General features: G+C 43.0%; 1 protein-coding gene across 2 annotated transcripts; it reads right to left on the reverse strand.

Moving 5' to 3' along the window:
- Positions 1-458: 458 nt before the first annotated feature.
- On the reverse strand, positions 459-15,724 carry TMEM33 (transmembrane protein 33). 2 transcript variants are annotated; one of them, XM_081876007.1, is made up of 7 exons: positions 15,449-15,724; positions 10,681-10,775; positions 9,495-9,682; positions 7,470-7,537; positions 6,767-6,900; positions 4,893-4,976; positions 459-3,640 (listed from the first exon to the last, which is right to left on the reverse strand). In XM_081876007.1, exons 1-7 carry the CDS (start codon positions 15,503-15,505, stop codon positions 3,511-3,513), a joined length of 756 nt encoding a protein of 251 aa, XP_081732133.1. In that variant the 5' UTR covers positions 15,506-15,724; the 3' UTR covers positions 459-3,510. The 2 variants fall into 2 exon arrangements, with proteins under 2 accessions (XP_081732133.1, XP_081732134.1); XM_081876008.1 differs by lacking the exon at positions 15,449-15,724 and adding an exon at positions 11,207-11,298.
- Between the last annotated feature and the right edge of the window lie 289 nt (positions 15,725-16,013).

Consider the following 16,013-nt stretch of genomic DNA (forward strand, 5'->3'; position numbering starts at 1 on the left):
AGTTGTCTTGATTAAGTAATCGTTCTGGGAGGGGTATAATCCTGAGAGCTCTGAAAAACAGTCTTCCAAGAGATCCAAAGATAGATAGATAGATAGATAGATAGATGATAGATAGATGATAGATAGATAGATTAGATAGATAGATAGATAGATAGATAGATAGATAGATAGATATGCCATACAAACTCTGACTTTGCAAGCGTGATTACTGAGCATTGTGGGTGAGGACTGTATGCAGCAGCCCATCGGCAAAGCTATGTTTATTGAGATTCATAAGAATGCAGATGTACATTCCTGAGTGACCAGTTATGTGTGTTTTGTTGCCTGCAGTTGCAGCTGGATTGGGGTGAGGACTCTGTTGTGTTTCTTTTCCTCTAATGGAATTATACTCCAAGCCTCGGGATTCAACATACAACTACAAATAACGTTAAAATAGGTTCAGACATTTCATTCCAGGCTACCACCACAACAGTCACTTTATTGCTGTAGAAATTTTTATAAAAATCCTCAAAGCAAGAGAGCCTAGATGAAAAAACGCATGAAGCATTCCTGCACACTAGTGTGCGCCTTCCCTATAAGTAGATGTTTATGAGCCAAAAAGCTAAAAGGAGTGCAATCAACCAGCCGTACCAGCCATTTTTAAAGCTGCATTTGTCCATACCCGGAAGTTTAGCAAGCAATGCACAGGGTGGGCTATCGACAAGCTAATGAATGAGTTCAATCTAAATGACATTCACATTTAATCAAAAAGAAATAAGGTAGTTACAAGGAAACATAGTTTTAAAAACAGCGGCAACGTTCCAAATTATTTAAATGTATCATTCAGTTCATGCAGTTGTTAAGACACTAAATCATGAAGTGGCTTAGAAGAATCAATGAGTAAGTATAGTGCCTGGGCAAATTCCTCAATTCTAAAATGCAGGCACTCAATGGGGAAAAAATAATTTAATCTTCATAAATAGCAACAAGCTGACAGTGCAGTGCCTTCCATTTAAGGAGAAGATGCACACACACAAACACAAAAGTTTACATATCTCCCCAGCGCAAGTTCTCCATCAGATATCATAGAAGACTATGCCTGTAACATACATACTTCCTGGCCCTTTTTAGGATGCCTTTTAGATCTTACTATCCCTGGCTCAAGGAGGGCTGAACACATTCAAGAGTAAGCCCGGAACACTTAGTGGGAATTTATCACAAGGAAAAACCCAGACTGGGTTGCGCGTTTAGGACATGTGTTCGCTAAACCATCAGCTATCATTATGCAAAACCTCTCCCGAGTATTTCTCAGGAACAGGTTGTATTCTGAGTGGTCCAAGTAATATTACGTGATTCGGACCAAGTATACACAAACAGCTCAGCTGGGAAATATCACACAACTGAATACTCCTGCATAGTTAGGAACTGGGAGAGTGGGGGCAGGAGAGCAATGAAAAACAGCAACCTGCCCAACCCCCAACCTCAAGTCCAGGAAGAATTTTAATAAACACCAAGGTGTTTGGCTAGACACAGATGCCTAAATTGATTGCCCTCCGCCCCCCCAAACCCCAACTTTTTCTGACTCCCCAAAGCACACCCACACTCATATTTTTTTCTGGGGGGGTGACATACCCAAAATGAAAACAAACAAACAAAAAAAAGTAGTCACAGAACTGGGGTGATCAGAAAGGCTTAAATTTCTCTGTCCAGATTCTTGGTGGATATGAAGATAACCCTTCCCCAGTTACCATTTCAGAAGCAGAGAGGGGCTAACAGCCTTTTCTCAGAAGATCTGCAAGGATCAACTGAAAAGAGATGGGTTATGTACCTGTGCATACGAATGTGTGCAGCCCCAGGTGGGTTGACTACAGGAATGTAACCCTCAGACCAAAAATTTTAAAAAGTTGGTCAGCTCTGCTTCAAGAAGAGAGCAAGTTATGCACGTGTGAAGCAACTCAGTTTAAAATGCTCTTCAGTCCTCAGGACATTCAATAACTGGCTTATCATGGGAATCAAAAGTATTAGGTTGCTGAATCTGTTAAGTGAACCAGTTTGTGCAGTTTTTTTCCTTCTTGGTATGTTGAAATAGCAAATGACCAGACTTCCAATTACCTCTGCTTTGTAAGACAACAGCCCCACTTCTACTGAAATAAGGCTACAATTACTGGAAGAGCACTTATTCTCCAGGGAAGTGCTGCAATATTATTTTATTCCTGTAGTGGGAAACTTGTGGCCCTCCAGGTCTTAGACTAGCAATCCCATCATCCCTGACCCCTGGCCATGCTGGCTGAGGAAGATGTGAGTTGGAGAGCAACATCATCTGGAAGGCCATAGTTTCCACACCTCTGCTTTATAAAATAGTTCCTCTAGTTTGAGCAGGATGGGCAGAATCCTTCCCTGTACAGGCACAGCACCCACAGAGACAGAAGTCCTATAAGGTCGCAACAGAGCTGTGTTTCCACAATCACATCCTCTCAGTCTCCTGACCATGTGTACATGAGAAAGGGCTGGGACAGGAGACACATGCCCACGCCACATTATGGTCCGACACATCTGCAGTTGTGCCCATGCATATAAACTGAAGGTGGACGAAGAGAGAAGATCCATGCTCATAACTTGGAAGGCAGGCCTATTTCATTATGTAATTTACAGCTACTGTCATGTTTAGCATTGCACCACGAGTATGCAATGGTGTTTGGAACTAGCCTAACTGCATGAACTTTAAAAATTACCTCACAAGGGCAACACTTCCAATGTATATTGAAAATTAATGTAACATCCATCTTTATTATTCAGACTTTTCAAAGACTGGCATTTTAAGAAGCCTGCTTTTCGGAAGACAGGAAAAAATAGGGCATTCAGATGATCTAGAGAAATATTTACTTTAGAAAGAAATAAAGTGCTTAGGGAAGGGTGGAGAGCTTTCCATTTCAAAAGCATTAAATAAATCAGAACAATGAAATTTGATGCTTCGTTCTACTGTTCACATTTGAAGTAGGTGCCAATTGATTTGTATTGACCACAATGATTTACTCAATTGACTAAACTTGTCTCATTTACTGAATGGAAGGAATACTGACTCAAATGTACCGCATGGGTAGAGATTTCAATAGGTACCCCTAAGAGGCTACTAGTTATGTTGCAGCCACAGCTTGTAGCTTGTTAGACACAATCCAGCTAGTATTGCCTGGACATTGTTATTATTTTTTGAATAAGTATTTTCATTCAGTATCGAAGAGGGCATACATGACAGCACAAAAGCCATATTGTACAATGCAGGGTTGTCGCCACTGTTTTGCACTGGAAAGTATTCTGTCTAAGATGGCAAGCGTTCATCTTCCACAAAGCACAGAAACATCTTGAAAAACAAGACTTTTTAAACATATAGGATACAATTCACAGAACAGGCTCTTGGAAGAAAACATGTTTCCATACAACCTTGACTGAGATCCAGAATTTATAAATCACCAGCAGAAATACCAGCTGCTTAGAAAGTTCATCAGGCAAACATACGCATGTTTCCAGTGTTGACTATGCAACTGTTGGTGCCAGTCTGCTTATAAAAGAAATGCTGCTGACACAGAGCCTTCGTACAAACGCTGGACAGGACGGTTTCATGATGACATGCTCAACGACAATCCGAAGTTCTGTGAAGAGGGTTCTGAAAATAACAGACACTTTTTACAGAAATATCTTTGCAACAGTAGCTCCTACATCTCACTCAAACCTAAACCTTCATCAAAATCAATAATAACGAGGAGGACAACAACAACAATAACAACAACAATAATTACTTATAACCTGCCCATCTGGCTGGGTTTCCCCAGCCACTCTGGGCGGCTTCCAAGAAGAGATTAAAAATACATTAAAACACCAGTCATTAAAAACTTCCCTAAACAGGGCTGCCTTCATTACCATAGCCATATTACCATAGCCAGAGAGATTCTGAGGTTTGCAGAAGTACAAAAACATTTAAACACACAACATTACGGGACGAAACCAGTCCCATACCAGAGAGGGCATTGTGTAATTTGATTACCAATGTTTCTAAAATTAAGACAACTAACGGGCAACAGAGGACATCCCTGTTTTGTTCTATGACTAAACATTTGGGGGGGGGGGAGCAATCTGAATTATTTATTCTAATTGTGGCCTGCTATCTATATCTATATATCTATATATCTATATATCTATATATCTATATCTATATCTATATCTATATCTATATCTATATCTATATCTATATCTATATCTATATCTATATCTATATCTATATCTATATCTATATCTGCCTTCGAAAGCTTTTACAATTTTTTGGGCCAAAATCACATTTCTTAACTATTTCCATTAGATAATTTGGTTCTGGACAATCAAATAGTTTTAAAATATCAAGTGAGAGGCTTGTTAAAGGACATGATTTTTTTCTAATGAAATAAAAATGTTCAATAATTTCCTTATTGGATCAGTAACTCTTCACCCTGGAACAAACCCAGATTGGTCTGTCTGTATACAGCTGCCAACAAATGTTTTTAATCTATTGACCAGATTGGCCGTAAAGATTTTATAATCTAGATTTAATAAAGAGATTGCTTGGTATGATGTTGGTGGAGTCCTTGTGAGGTTTGAGAATAACTATGATTCTTGAATGCTTCCAAGTTGCAGGAAGTAGGTTACCAGCTAAAATATCATTGTATAGCCTGGCCATTTGTGGAAGTGTTTGTTCCTTAAATGTTTTATAAAACGATGCTGAGAATCCATCAGAGCCAGGTGATTTTCCCATCTTCATGTTTTAAATTACTTCCTTTAACTCCTCTTTTTAGTCCATGATATGGCAACACCAAGGAGCCAACTGTTTAAGCACTGTATTTACAGACAACAACAACAACAACTTTAAATCGTAATTGGTTTCTTACCGGCAATATGGATTTCGGCGGGAGGAATAACGGAGTGTAAGAAATCTGTAGTAAATAAATGGCTGCAGCAAGCTTCCCTGCCCACTGAAAAGAACAGAAGAAAAAAGGTGGGGTGGTGGAGGGGTAGATTTATTTAAAAGGAAACAGTGTAGGATTTGCAGTAAGGCACCCCCTTATGTTTTTCTTTGCACATAGTAACTGCTTTGACCTGCAAAAGACCCTTACAACTAAATAAATGTTTTCACACAGTATTTGACATGCACACACTGTGACGGATGAGTCACAACAGCCGCAGATCATTAAATAAAATGCGTCAAGATGGCCGAAACATTAAAACCTTATAAAGGAACTAGTGTTGCCCCCTCCTGCCATGAAATCATGTAACTTTAATGTGTGTTTAATCAGAAGCAAGTCAACTGTGTTCAGTAGACCTTTCTCTCGGACAAGCATGCACTGGAAGGAGCTGCCTTATGGCAGAATTCTGTGCATATTTACTTAGAAATAAATTCCACTGAATTCAATGGGACCTGGAAGTTTGCAGTGGCTCCCCGTCTGTGGAATGCTCTTCCCAGGGAAGTTTGCCTGGCACCTTCATTATACACCTTTAGGTGCCTTTGGTTGATTGACATCCTTTGCCCTTTTAAAATGTGTTTTTTTGGGGGGGGTATTGCTTTTATTTTACTTTATTGTTTTATATATTTTGTGGTTTTATATTTTGATTTTGTTCTGTGAACGCCCCTGAGACCTCTGGGTATAGGGAGGTATATAAATTCAATAAATACCATATTTTTCGCTCTATAAGATGCACCTGACCATAAGACGCACCTAGTTTTAGAGGAGGGAAACAAGAAAAAAAATATTCTGCATCTGCGCAGCGCCTCTCCAGCAAAGCGGGAGGAGAAACGGAAGGGGCTCCGTTTCCCCTCCCGCTAGGCGGGAGGGGCTCTGCGCAGCTTTCCCTCTCTGCGCAACGCCTCTCCAGCAAAGCGAAGTCAGAACAGCAAGAGGGATCGCTGCTTTCGCTGTGCAACGATTCCTCTTGCTGTTCTAGCTTCAGCGATCGCTACGCAGCCTGCATTCGCTCCATAAGATGCACACACATTTCCCCTTACTTTTTAGGAGGGAAAAGTGTGTCTTATAGACCGAAAAATACGGTAAATAAGAAATTATAATAAATTACTGGTATATTCCATTCTTCCACCAGTGGTCTGCAAGGTAGCTTAGATACAAAGGATGGTATTTAAATAAATAACTGTGCAAGGGGAATGAGTTTCGCTTGCACAACAGGACTTCACCCCTCTCCTCCCCCTGTGCACACCCTGTTCCACCCCCAAATCTGCTCTAGAGGGTTGGGGGAACTCCAGAACAGAATTAGGGGGTGCACGGTGGGAGGAGAGGGGCAGAACATTCTGTTGAACAAAGAGAAATTATTTCACTGATAGAACATTTTCCTTAATACTACTTTGAATACAACCCTAAATTAAAACACACTACTACAAAATAACGGGCACTTAAAATGCAATATTTTCTTTTTGGCATCTGAATCAGAGCTTTCTTCATGCACGTGAAAGTAAAATTTCTCCAAAAGAACAAGAACAGACTATGCTGAACTTTGCCTTAAGGATCAAGAAACCATCCTTACATTAGTCAGCAAGCAAACCCTGTGCATCGTAAAAATAGGGTTCTTAGTGCAGCACAGCCACAGGGTCAGGAGATGGTGAGAAAATCACAACCCGACCTTAGTTTTCAGACTGCAAGGATGGTCCCTTATAGGGACATTGCAATGATAAACAAGAAACAGTCTGATTCTGTATTCCCAAGCAGTTATAGAACACCATCCGAATAAAAATAAAGGTTAATGTTTCATCTCATACCTGAAAAGCATAAACACAGTAGCCGGCATCAAGAAGATCTCATTGCAAGCTATAAATTTCAGGATGTTTTGCTGATTAGCATTTAACTTGTCCAAGAGATTTCTTAGGAAAAGAAGACTATTTGAACCTCGTGCCTTGAAAAAAGGGAGAAAAAAGCAATGTCAGGAAACTTTGTGCTATGTATACAAATTCAAACTTTGGGAATACTTTCAGCTATGCTATAATTGTTTTATAAACCTTGAAAGGCAGTCTAAATATAATAAGCAGGAAAACTGAAGAATTTTGCAAACCTTGCTACAACGTTTATTATGCAGGAAATGGTCAACCTAATATTCCGTTTCAGTTCCCCACTGCCACCATTTAACCCAAACAACCCTGCGCAGGAGGTTAGATTGAATAATGATCAAGGTCACCCAGCGAGGATCACAGATACATAGGGATTTGAACCCAAGTCTCCTCAGTCCTCACCAAACATTCTGGCTCTCCACGTGTATCCTTTTCTTTCCTACCTGCTAACCCTTTGATAGAAGCAGCAGCACTGGATGAGCTACAGCTGTCCCTTCAAACTGTGGCAGAAAATAGCCAGATCCCTGTTTTCAGTTTACCCCTTAAAAAATCCATGTCTCATCTGAATCCTGCCCTCCTTACAAAGAGCAGTGTGGCATGTAAGGGGCACAAGATCATACACTAACAACATACTTACATCAAGAACCTTCTTTGTGTAGGTGGCAGCGTGAAGCAAAGAAAACAACAGAACTGGGAAAATACTCACTGAAGTGAAAGTTAAGGAGAATTACAACCTCACGCATGTTATTTCACACTATAGTCTGAATATTCAAACACATCGTCCACTTGTGTCGGCATGCAAGCCTGCGATCTCTTGCTTTAAATTCAGATTCTTTTGTATGAGAAAACGTTTGGACCTTAAGATTCAGGTGATTAAAGTTAGGCAGCTTTATTAAACACTTAATAACACAGAACACAGTCCTAATCATGGAATGGAATTTGAAAATGATGGTTAGCAGTATGCACTTGTAGAAGTATAGGCATCCAGCAGTTTTTGTGTGTACTTAACTTATGTAGGGCCAGAGTTTAAATCAGTAGATCAATGATTTAGAATGAAATCCTATACAGGTCTTCTCAGAAGCAGGTATAGGATTGCAACCTTATTAAATAAATTGATGGGGCTAAGAAATATAAGCTCACTTGTTTATTTTGATTCAGATACATTACATCAATAGGTAATAAATAAGAGTTAATAAAGGTGGTGCTTCTGTCTAGGGTGAGACTAGAGGTGATGAGGCCTTAATTTGTGTGACTGCCCTATACACATATAAAGCAGGAAGTGAAGTGGTAATTTCATGAACAACAAAAAGCACACATAAGGCGGGGGAGGGGGGAGATAGAGTTCAGCTCCCCTCTCCCCTGAGCTTTACCTCCTTGTAGTTGATAACTCCAATCAGTGGCGGAGGAAGCAGCTCAGGCGCCTGGGGTGGCGCGCCCAGGGGAGAGGCAAGCCACTCATTGGGGTGGGGCGAGGGCAGGGCGCACCGTGGGGCCTCTGGAGTCTGCCTGCCTCCTTCCACTCAGCCGCCCTACAGCTGGGGGGGGGAGGTAGCGGGCAGACTGTTTGGGCAGCGAGGAGCCTGTGCGTGCCCAAGCCACCGCGTCTCTCCCAGGACAGACACATGGCTTGGGCGTGCTGCAGGCCCCATGGTGAGTGCCATCTGTCATTTTGTCACCCTTCTCAGTGGTGACACCCAGGCTGGCCCGCACCCACTGTACCCCCCTCCCTCCGCCTTTGACTCCAGTCCAGTGGTTCTCTAACCTTTTTCTGTGGGCCACACTTTCAGAATAAAATTTTGTTCCCCCCACACCAACATTTTTATTTATAAGAAGTACACTGGAAAACAATGTGGGGCTACCTTTGAAGGTGACCCGGAAACTACAACTAATCCAGAATACGGCAGCTAGACTGGTGACTGGGGGCGGCCGCCGAGACCACATAACACCTGCCTTGAAATACCTACACTGGCTCCCAGTACGTTTCCGAGCACAATTCAAAGTGTTGGTAATTTCCTTTAAAGCCCTAAATCGCCTTGGCCCAGTATCCCTGAAGGAGCGTATCCATCTCCATCGTTCTGCCCGAACACTGAGGTCCAGCACCAAGGGCCTTCTGGTGGTTCCCTCACTACAAGAAGCCAAGTTACAGGGAACCAGGCAGAGGGCCTTTTCGGTAGTGGCACCCGCCCTGTGGAACGCCCTCCCACCAGATGTCAAAAAGAAAAATAACTACCAAACTTTTAGAAGACATCTGAAGGCAGCCCTGTTTAGGGAAGCTTTTAATGTTTAATAGGTATTTTAGTGTTTTGCTGGAAGCTACTGAGAGTGGCTGGGGAAACCCAGCCAGATCGGTGGGGTATAAATAATGAATTATTATTATTACTATTATTATTATTATTATTAAAAGAAAGAACTCCTAGCTGTGCTTGATTTATAGCAAAGAACACAACTACTTAATATTATGATCATGGGACATCCCGAAAGCATAAAACAATGCAGCTACACAAGAATATGAATCTGGCCGGTCATCACCCTGTAGGCTTTGTGGCTGAGCAAAGGTATGAGCTGGAGTAATCCCTGATTTAAGTCTAGCACTCTACGACAGCAAAAGCACAATCAAACTATTACAGAATTGGAAGTATTACAAGACTTGTAGAAAGGATACTTGTAACAGGGTAGGAATTGACAAAGATGAGGGAATACAAAAGGTAGTGGCAGCTGTCCTCCAGCAAGGCTTGAGCCAGGAACGCCCTGCTTAGCTGAAAATGTGGTAGCCTTTGGTGAAGTCGAAGGGCGCTGGTGAGAGCATTTGCCAGCAAGGCACGTTGATAAAAGCTAGCTGCTTCATGCAACCTTGAGAATTATCAAAGGAGAGGTTACCATACAAACCAAGTTGCGGCTTCAAGTCTTCCTCCCAAGAGAATTGCATCATCATTTCAGTCTCTGAAACCCGCCCTGCTAAGCTCTGCCAAGATGTAACTGTTACTCAGTCTGAGCAGCATTTCTGGTGCTTGGCACTGAACTCTACAGGTGTGCCAAGTTTGGGAGAGTGGGGGGAGGGGAAAATGTCATTTAAAAGTATTTTCAATGCAGTTATCTATTTGATGTTTCTTTGGAGAGAAAAATGGCAGATAAACAATAATGTAATAACTGGAATCTAGTTAAATGACAATATCAAAACCTAAACAATAAATGACACTCACTTGAGCTGAAGGTGTATAATGTACAGATTACTGAACAGGTGTAAAGTTGGTTCTTAAACAGAACCAAATATCAAGCACTAATATTTGCAAAATATTGGTCAAAGTCTAACCAAAGTCAGTGATATAGGTTTCCTGGATGTTTTCCTATGCAAATTTAGGTTAATTTGCATTGGAAATCTTTCAGTCAGCATTTAAACATTTTCTGATGGCCTAGAGAGTGATCTAGTTTAGCATTCAGTAAGCAAAGCTACAAACTTTGAAACTGCTAAGCTTACCCAATACTGTAGTTGAAATGGGCATCCTTTTGTTGTCACTAATGAACTTAACGAAAGTTAAAACTCCCACATAAAAATAAAGCACTGGAAAATCTTCTGCCCCATATCACTGACTGGTATTTCGCATCTATACACTACACTGATTTCCAATTGACAGCTAAGAATATAGATTGATATCTCATATGAAAATGGATGGGAAGTAACAAAAGCCTAACCTTAGCTGGATTAGAACAACTGTATATGCATATAAAATGTGATACAGAGCTTTTAAGCATAATGTATGTTTTCTGTTTCATTCTGTCACTAAAAAAAGCAGTGTCCTTTCTAAGGATATCAGGGGCACTACTGCTTTAAAGAACATTATTATACATACCCTAGAAGAGGCAGGACAAATAGAGCCGAACAGTAAACTGTGAATATACGGGAAAGCCACATTGCTGTATCCAACTTATTAGTAATCAGAAATTGCTGTAAAGAAAGGAAAAGTAGTTAGTGAACAAATATTTATTTATTGTTTTTATTTAATAAATTTCTATCACATCCACCCTCCCAAAGCAGCCCACTGTTTTACCCACTGTTAAAAGAACAAATACCCACCAAACTGACCAGATCCAGGACCAACATAGATAACAGACAATACGAAGAATGCAAAACTTTGGCTTTTTCATAAATGGAGGTGCAAATAACAGATAAAAAAGCAATCTCCACACAGTCGCTCTTAAATTTGGAAGACATAATTATGAGACTTCTAAAGACCTATGTTTCGTGATTGCATTTTTGTAACTGTAAATTTAAAAAACTGTTTTTAATGTCACAGTTTAAACTGTTGTAACCCATCCGGGGATCATAGGGTGAAGGTCAGGCAATAAATTAAAATAACAATAATTAAGAGGGTTTACTTTGAATATCTGCTCTTTGAGAACCACGAGGATAACTCAGCTGCTCTCTGCTAGCACCCATGGCAGATAGTGGCTAGGAAGCAGTTCTGGTGAACTTCACCACCTTCTGGAATGGAACCGGACATCCCAAAACCAATCCCTACTCAGTCTAGGTTCCAAGGAAGCCCAGCATAGCCCTCCATAGTTCACAGAATGAAGATATCTACTTTGCCTCATGGTTAAGACAGGTGGTGACTAACTGAACTAGCAATCCCTCCCATCTCTGAGCAGTCAGGGCAACAGCAGTGGCTGCAGTCACCTATAAGAACTCTCAGGACTTTTTTAGTAGTGCAGGCAGTTACCATAGAAAATGCCCTGGGAGCAGTTCTCTGTAGAAAATGATGAAGTCACCGCCATACTGTGAGACATTCATTAAAAACAAACAAAAACAAAGAAAGATTCTTCTGTTAAACTGCTAGCAGATAAAACTTTTAGGCTGTATGTTTATGGAAGATAAGGAAGCTATCAGAACTCAGTGTTTTGTGTTTTCCCCAGAAGTCCATCTAGCATCAGGTATGATTCCTATCTAAAGGTCCAATTCAAAAATTTCCTACAAGAGGATAGAAGTAGCTATGACACAGTCTGCTAATAGTTTCACCAATGCAATACAGTGGTACCTCGGGTTACATACGCTTCAGGTTACAGCCTCCGCTAACCCAGAAATAGTACCTCGGGTTAAGAACTTTGCTTCAGGATGAGAACAGAAATCGTGCTCTGGCGGCACGGCAGAGGGGGAGGCCCCATTAGCTAAAGTGGTGCTTCGGGTTAAGAACGGTTTCAAATTACCACTGTACTGCAAAGTGTACTACAACCACATTCTATCAAGGCAAAGCACCTGTTGAAGGGCCACATGTTGTGCAAACCTCTCAAGGCCAAATGCAGCCCCATCAGCCAGAAACAGCAGCTCATAAAAAGCTTTTGTTGTTGGTTCCTGCTCAGGATTGCAAAAACAAATAGGCTGTCAAGTATTTTGTGGGTCCAAATACACAGCTGGTGGTCTGCATCTGGCTTAATGGATCACAAGTTAAGCAGGCCCAGCATGAACTACCACCGGTAGCATGAAACTGCTTGTGCATTTCACCATGACTAATATGGTGTTGCAAGTTGTTATGTGTATGTGGAAATATCAGCTAGCCTGAACATTTTGCCAGTGGCTCTGCCTGCCTATAAACTAAATGGGGAAAGGTAAATCTGGTTTCCAGGGAGGCAGTCACACCCATCCTACATAGACAAGAAATGAATCAAATTGGCCAGAACTTGACTGTTCCCAGTTCCCTGCCCTTTTCCAAAATATGCTTTTGGTTTGTTGGTTTGCAATTTTCCAAATGCATTCACATTCAGCCCATAAAAGAATTTACTACATGGTTTTGGCATCCTATTGCCACTTCATTCCAACCTTTACATTTTTTTCCTTTTAGATCCAATGTGCATATACACTTGACAATTGAGGAAACAGCTGATGAACTGGGCTCTAACCCACAATAGCTTGTGCTGTAGGTAACATTTTTTAGTCTCTTTACCAGTCAGTGTGGAAAGGGAGGGGAATCATTTTGGCTCAGATTTTTGAGTCAGATTTTTACCGCCGCATATACTGCAGACCACTTTTGACAGTGTGCTGGGCCACCCAGTTGTCAAAGTTTGCCCACGGGAGTGGAGGGAGATAGTGACCCAGCAGGATTTAACTCCCTGTGTGTCAGTTGATGCTCAAGCCTGTTTTCTGCACCAAAAGCAAGCAGGATTAAACTGATGCACAGGGAGTTTATTCATGATTTCTAAAAGGATCCAACCACATTTCTACTTGCCCCACAGGTAAAGGACTCCTGGACGATTAAGTCCAGTCAAAGGCAACTATGGGGTTGCGATGCTCATCACACTTCAGGCTAGGGAGCTGGCATTTGTCCACAAACAGCTTTTCAGGTCAGGTGGCCAGCATGACTAAACCGCTTCTGGTGCAACGGAACACCATGACGGAAACGTCATTTACCTTCCCGTCGCAGTGGTACCTATTTATCTACTTGCACTTGGATGCTTTCGAACTGCTAGGTTGGCAGGAGCTGGGACAGAGCAACAGGAGCTCACCCCGTTGCATGAATTCGAACTGCTGACCTTCCGATCAACAAGCCCAAGAGGCTCAGTGGTTTAGACCACATCGCCACCCGTTCCCATATACCCAACTTCACATATGGTGTTAGGCATGAGACAGGTGTCTGTGGTTTGGGGGAAATGGCTTGGCAAGCCAACTTTGGCTCACAAGCCTGGGGCTCCCCATACGTGGTACAGTGGTACCTCAGGTTAAGTACTTAATTCGTTCCGGAGGTCCGTACTTAACCTGAAACTGTTCTTAACCTGAAGCACCACTTTAGCTAAGGGGGCCTCCTGTTGCCGCCACACCACCGGAGCACGATTTCTGTTTCATCCTGAAGCAAAGTTCTGAACCCGAGGTACTATTTCTGGGATAGCGGAGTCTGTAACCTGAAGCGCATGTAACCCGAGGTACCACTGTATAGGCAATACAGAACTAAAGAAACCAATGGTCTTAACATCAAGCAACTTCCTAAATACCTACGTACTAGTGCAATAACCTAAACATCTGTTGTATAGCCCAGTGTTTCCCAACCTTTGGTCTCTAGTTGTTTTCGGACTACCATTCCCATTACCCCTGACCACTGGTCTTGCTAGCTAGGGATGATGGGAGTTGTAGTCCAAAAAGAGCTGTAGACCAAAGGTTGGGAAACACAGGTATAGCCCATGTTTCAGAAAACAGCCAGAACAACTTAGGAAGCTTGGCACAGAGTCGGCTCCTTCAGCCTGTTCCACAAACCTTTGCCAAAGGCAGCAGTGGAAAGGAAAAGGCCAAGCCTGGAAGCTTTCGATTAAAAAAGTTAAGAGGAACTGAAACTTCTCAAGGGCAATTAAGAGGCAAGAGAGGGCAACTTCTAATGGAGATGTGAAACAGGGGACACTGGCACGGTGACAAAACTGCCACTGCAGACATCCAAATTTCCTCCTCTACACAACTATCAGAGATTCAGAAGAAACCCTCAATGGAAGAGGGCGGGGGGAGGCATGTGGTTGTGTCAAGCTGCTCCCACATGTGCCCATTGATACATGAACAGTTAAGGAGTTGGGACTATGACCTGGGAGGCCACAGTTTGAATCGCTGCTCAGCCGTGAAGCTCACTGGGTGACCTTGGGCCAGCCACCATCTCTCAGCCTAACCTGCCTCACAGGGTTGTTGTGAAGGATGAAAATGTGGAGGACAACCACGTACACCACCTTAAGCCACTTGGAAGATAAAGGCGGCGTATAACTTAATCAATTAACTACCACTGCCTCGTTCGCAGCCCTGAAAACTGGGTTTGGGGGGGTGAGCTACGACACCCCCAATCTCAGAATTTGAGCAGATTTGCCCTGCTACAAGAAGGGGATACAATACTGGAGACAACCCACAGATTTGAAACAACCTGAAATCAGAGCTCTCCCTATGAAGAAAACCATATACAGTGGTACCTCGGATTAAGTACTTAATTCGTTCCGGAGGTCTGTTCTTAAGCTGAAACTGTTCTTAACCTGAAGCACCACTTTAGCTAATGGGGCCTCCTGCTGCTGCACGATTTCTGTTCTCATCCTGAAGCAAAGTTCTTAACCTGAAGCGCTATTTCTGGGTTAGTGGAGTCTGTAACCTGAAGCGTATGTAACCCGAGGTACCACTGTACAGCTCTCCATGGGAGCGCATTTATAGACTCACAGAAGGGCAGACTTGTTATTATTATTATTATTATTAATTGAATTTATATCCCGCCCTATACCCGGGGGCCTCAGGGCGGTTCACAGAGTTGGAAGGGACCCCTCCGCAGGGTCATCTAGCCCAACCCCCTGCCACATGCAGAAATCCTTTTCATAGCTGTCAACGTTTGCCTTTTTTAAGGGAAATCCCTTTATTCCGAATAGGATTCCTCGCAAGGAAAGGTAAAAATTGACAGCTATGCCTTTTGCCCGACGGGTGGAACTCGAACCCACGACCCTGAGGTTAACAGTCCCCGGCTCTACCGACTGAGCTAGCTACCCCGGGGGCTGAAGAGGCGGGAAGCCGGTTTCGAATAAAACAAAAGCAAGCCCTCTCAGGCGGAGGGTCGGCCCCGCCGTGGGTCGAAGCAGGGCCGCGCAGGCCGCGCTAGGCCGCCCCCGCCGGACTCAACTCACCACGGCTCCGCCGCCCGCCCCTCCCTGCATGGGCCCGTTCTGCGCCGTGTCCGCCATGGCTCCGCTCGGGGCGCGAGGAAGGAGGACAGGAGAGGCTCGGCGACGAGAGGGTTAAGCGGAGAGCGGGGCCTGCTCGTGCCGCGCGCAAGGGCCGTATCTGGCAGGCCGGAAGCGAGGAAGGAAGAGGCGGCGGTTGCCGGCGGCAGCGGCAGCAGCAGCAGCAGGTGCGCGGAAGGAGGCGAGCGAACGAGGGACACTCCTCAAGGCAGCCCCGCCGCTGAGCAGCCCGCGTCGCGCAGGCGCAGAGGGGCGCCTTCCGGGTCGCTCGGGTAGGAGGGCGGTCATCCGGTGGAGCATGCTGGGTAATGTAGTCTTCGAGGCGCAGCAGTCTGATTTCGGGACAAGTTTTGGAACCGGGAAGGGTGCTTTTCATGCATTTATTTTTCCCTCTCACTATATATATATATATATGTATGCATATATATGTGTATATATATATATATATATATATATGTATATATATATATGTATGTATATATATGTATATGTGTGTGTATATATATAT

Source organism: Podarcis erhardii (genome assembly GCF_964252035.2).
Source record: "Podarcis erhardii genome assembly, chromosome: 9".
Lineage (NCBI taxonomy): Eukaryota > Metazoa > Chordata > Lepidosauria > Squamata > Lacertidae > Podarcis > Podarcis erhardii.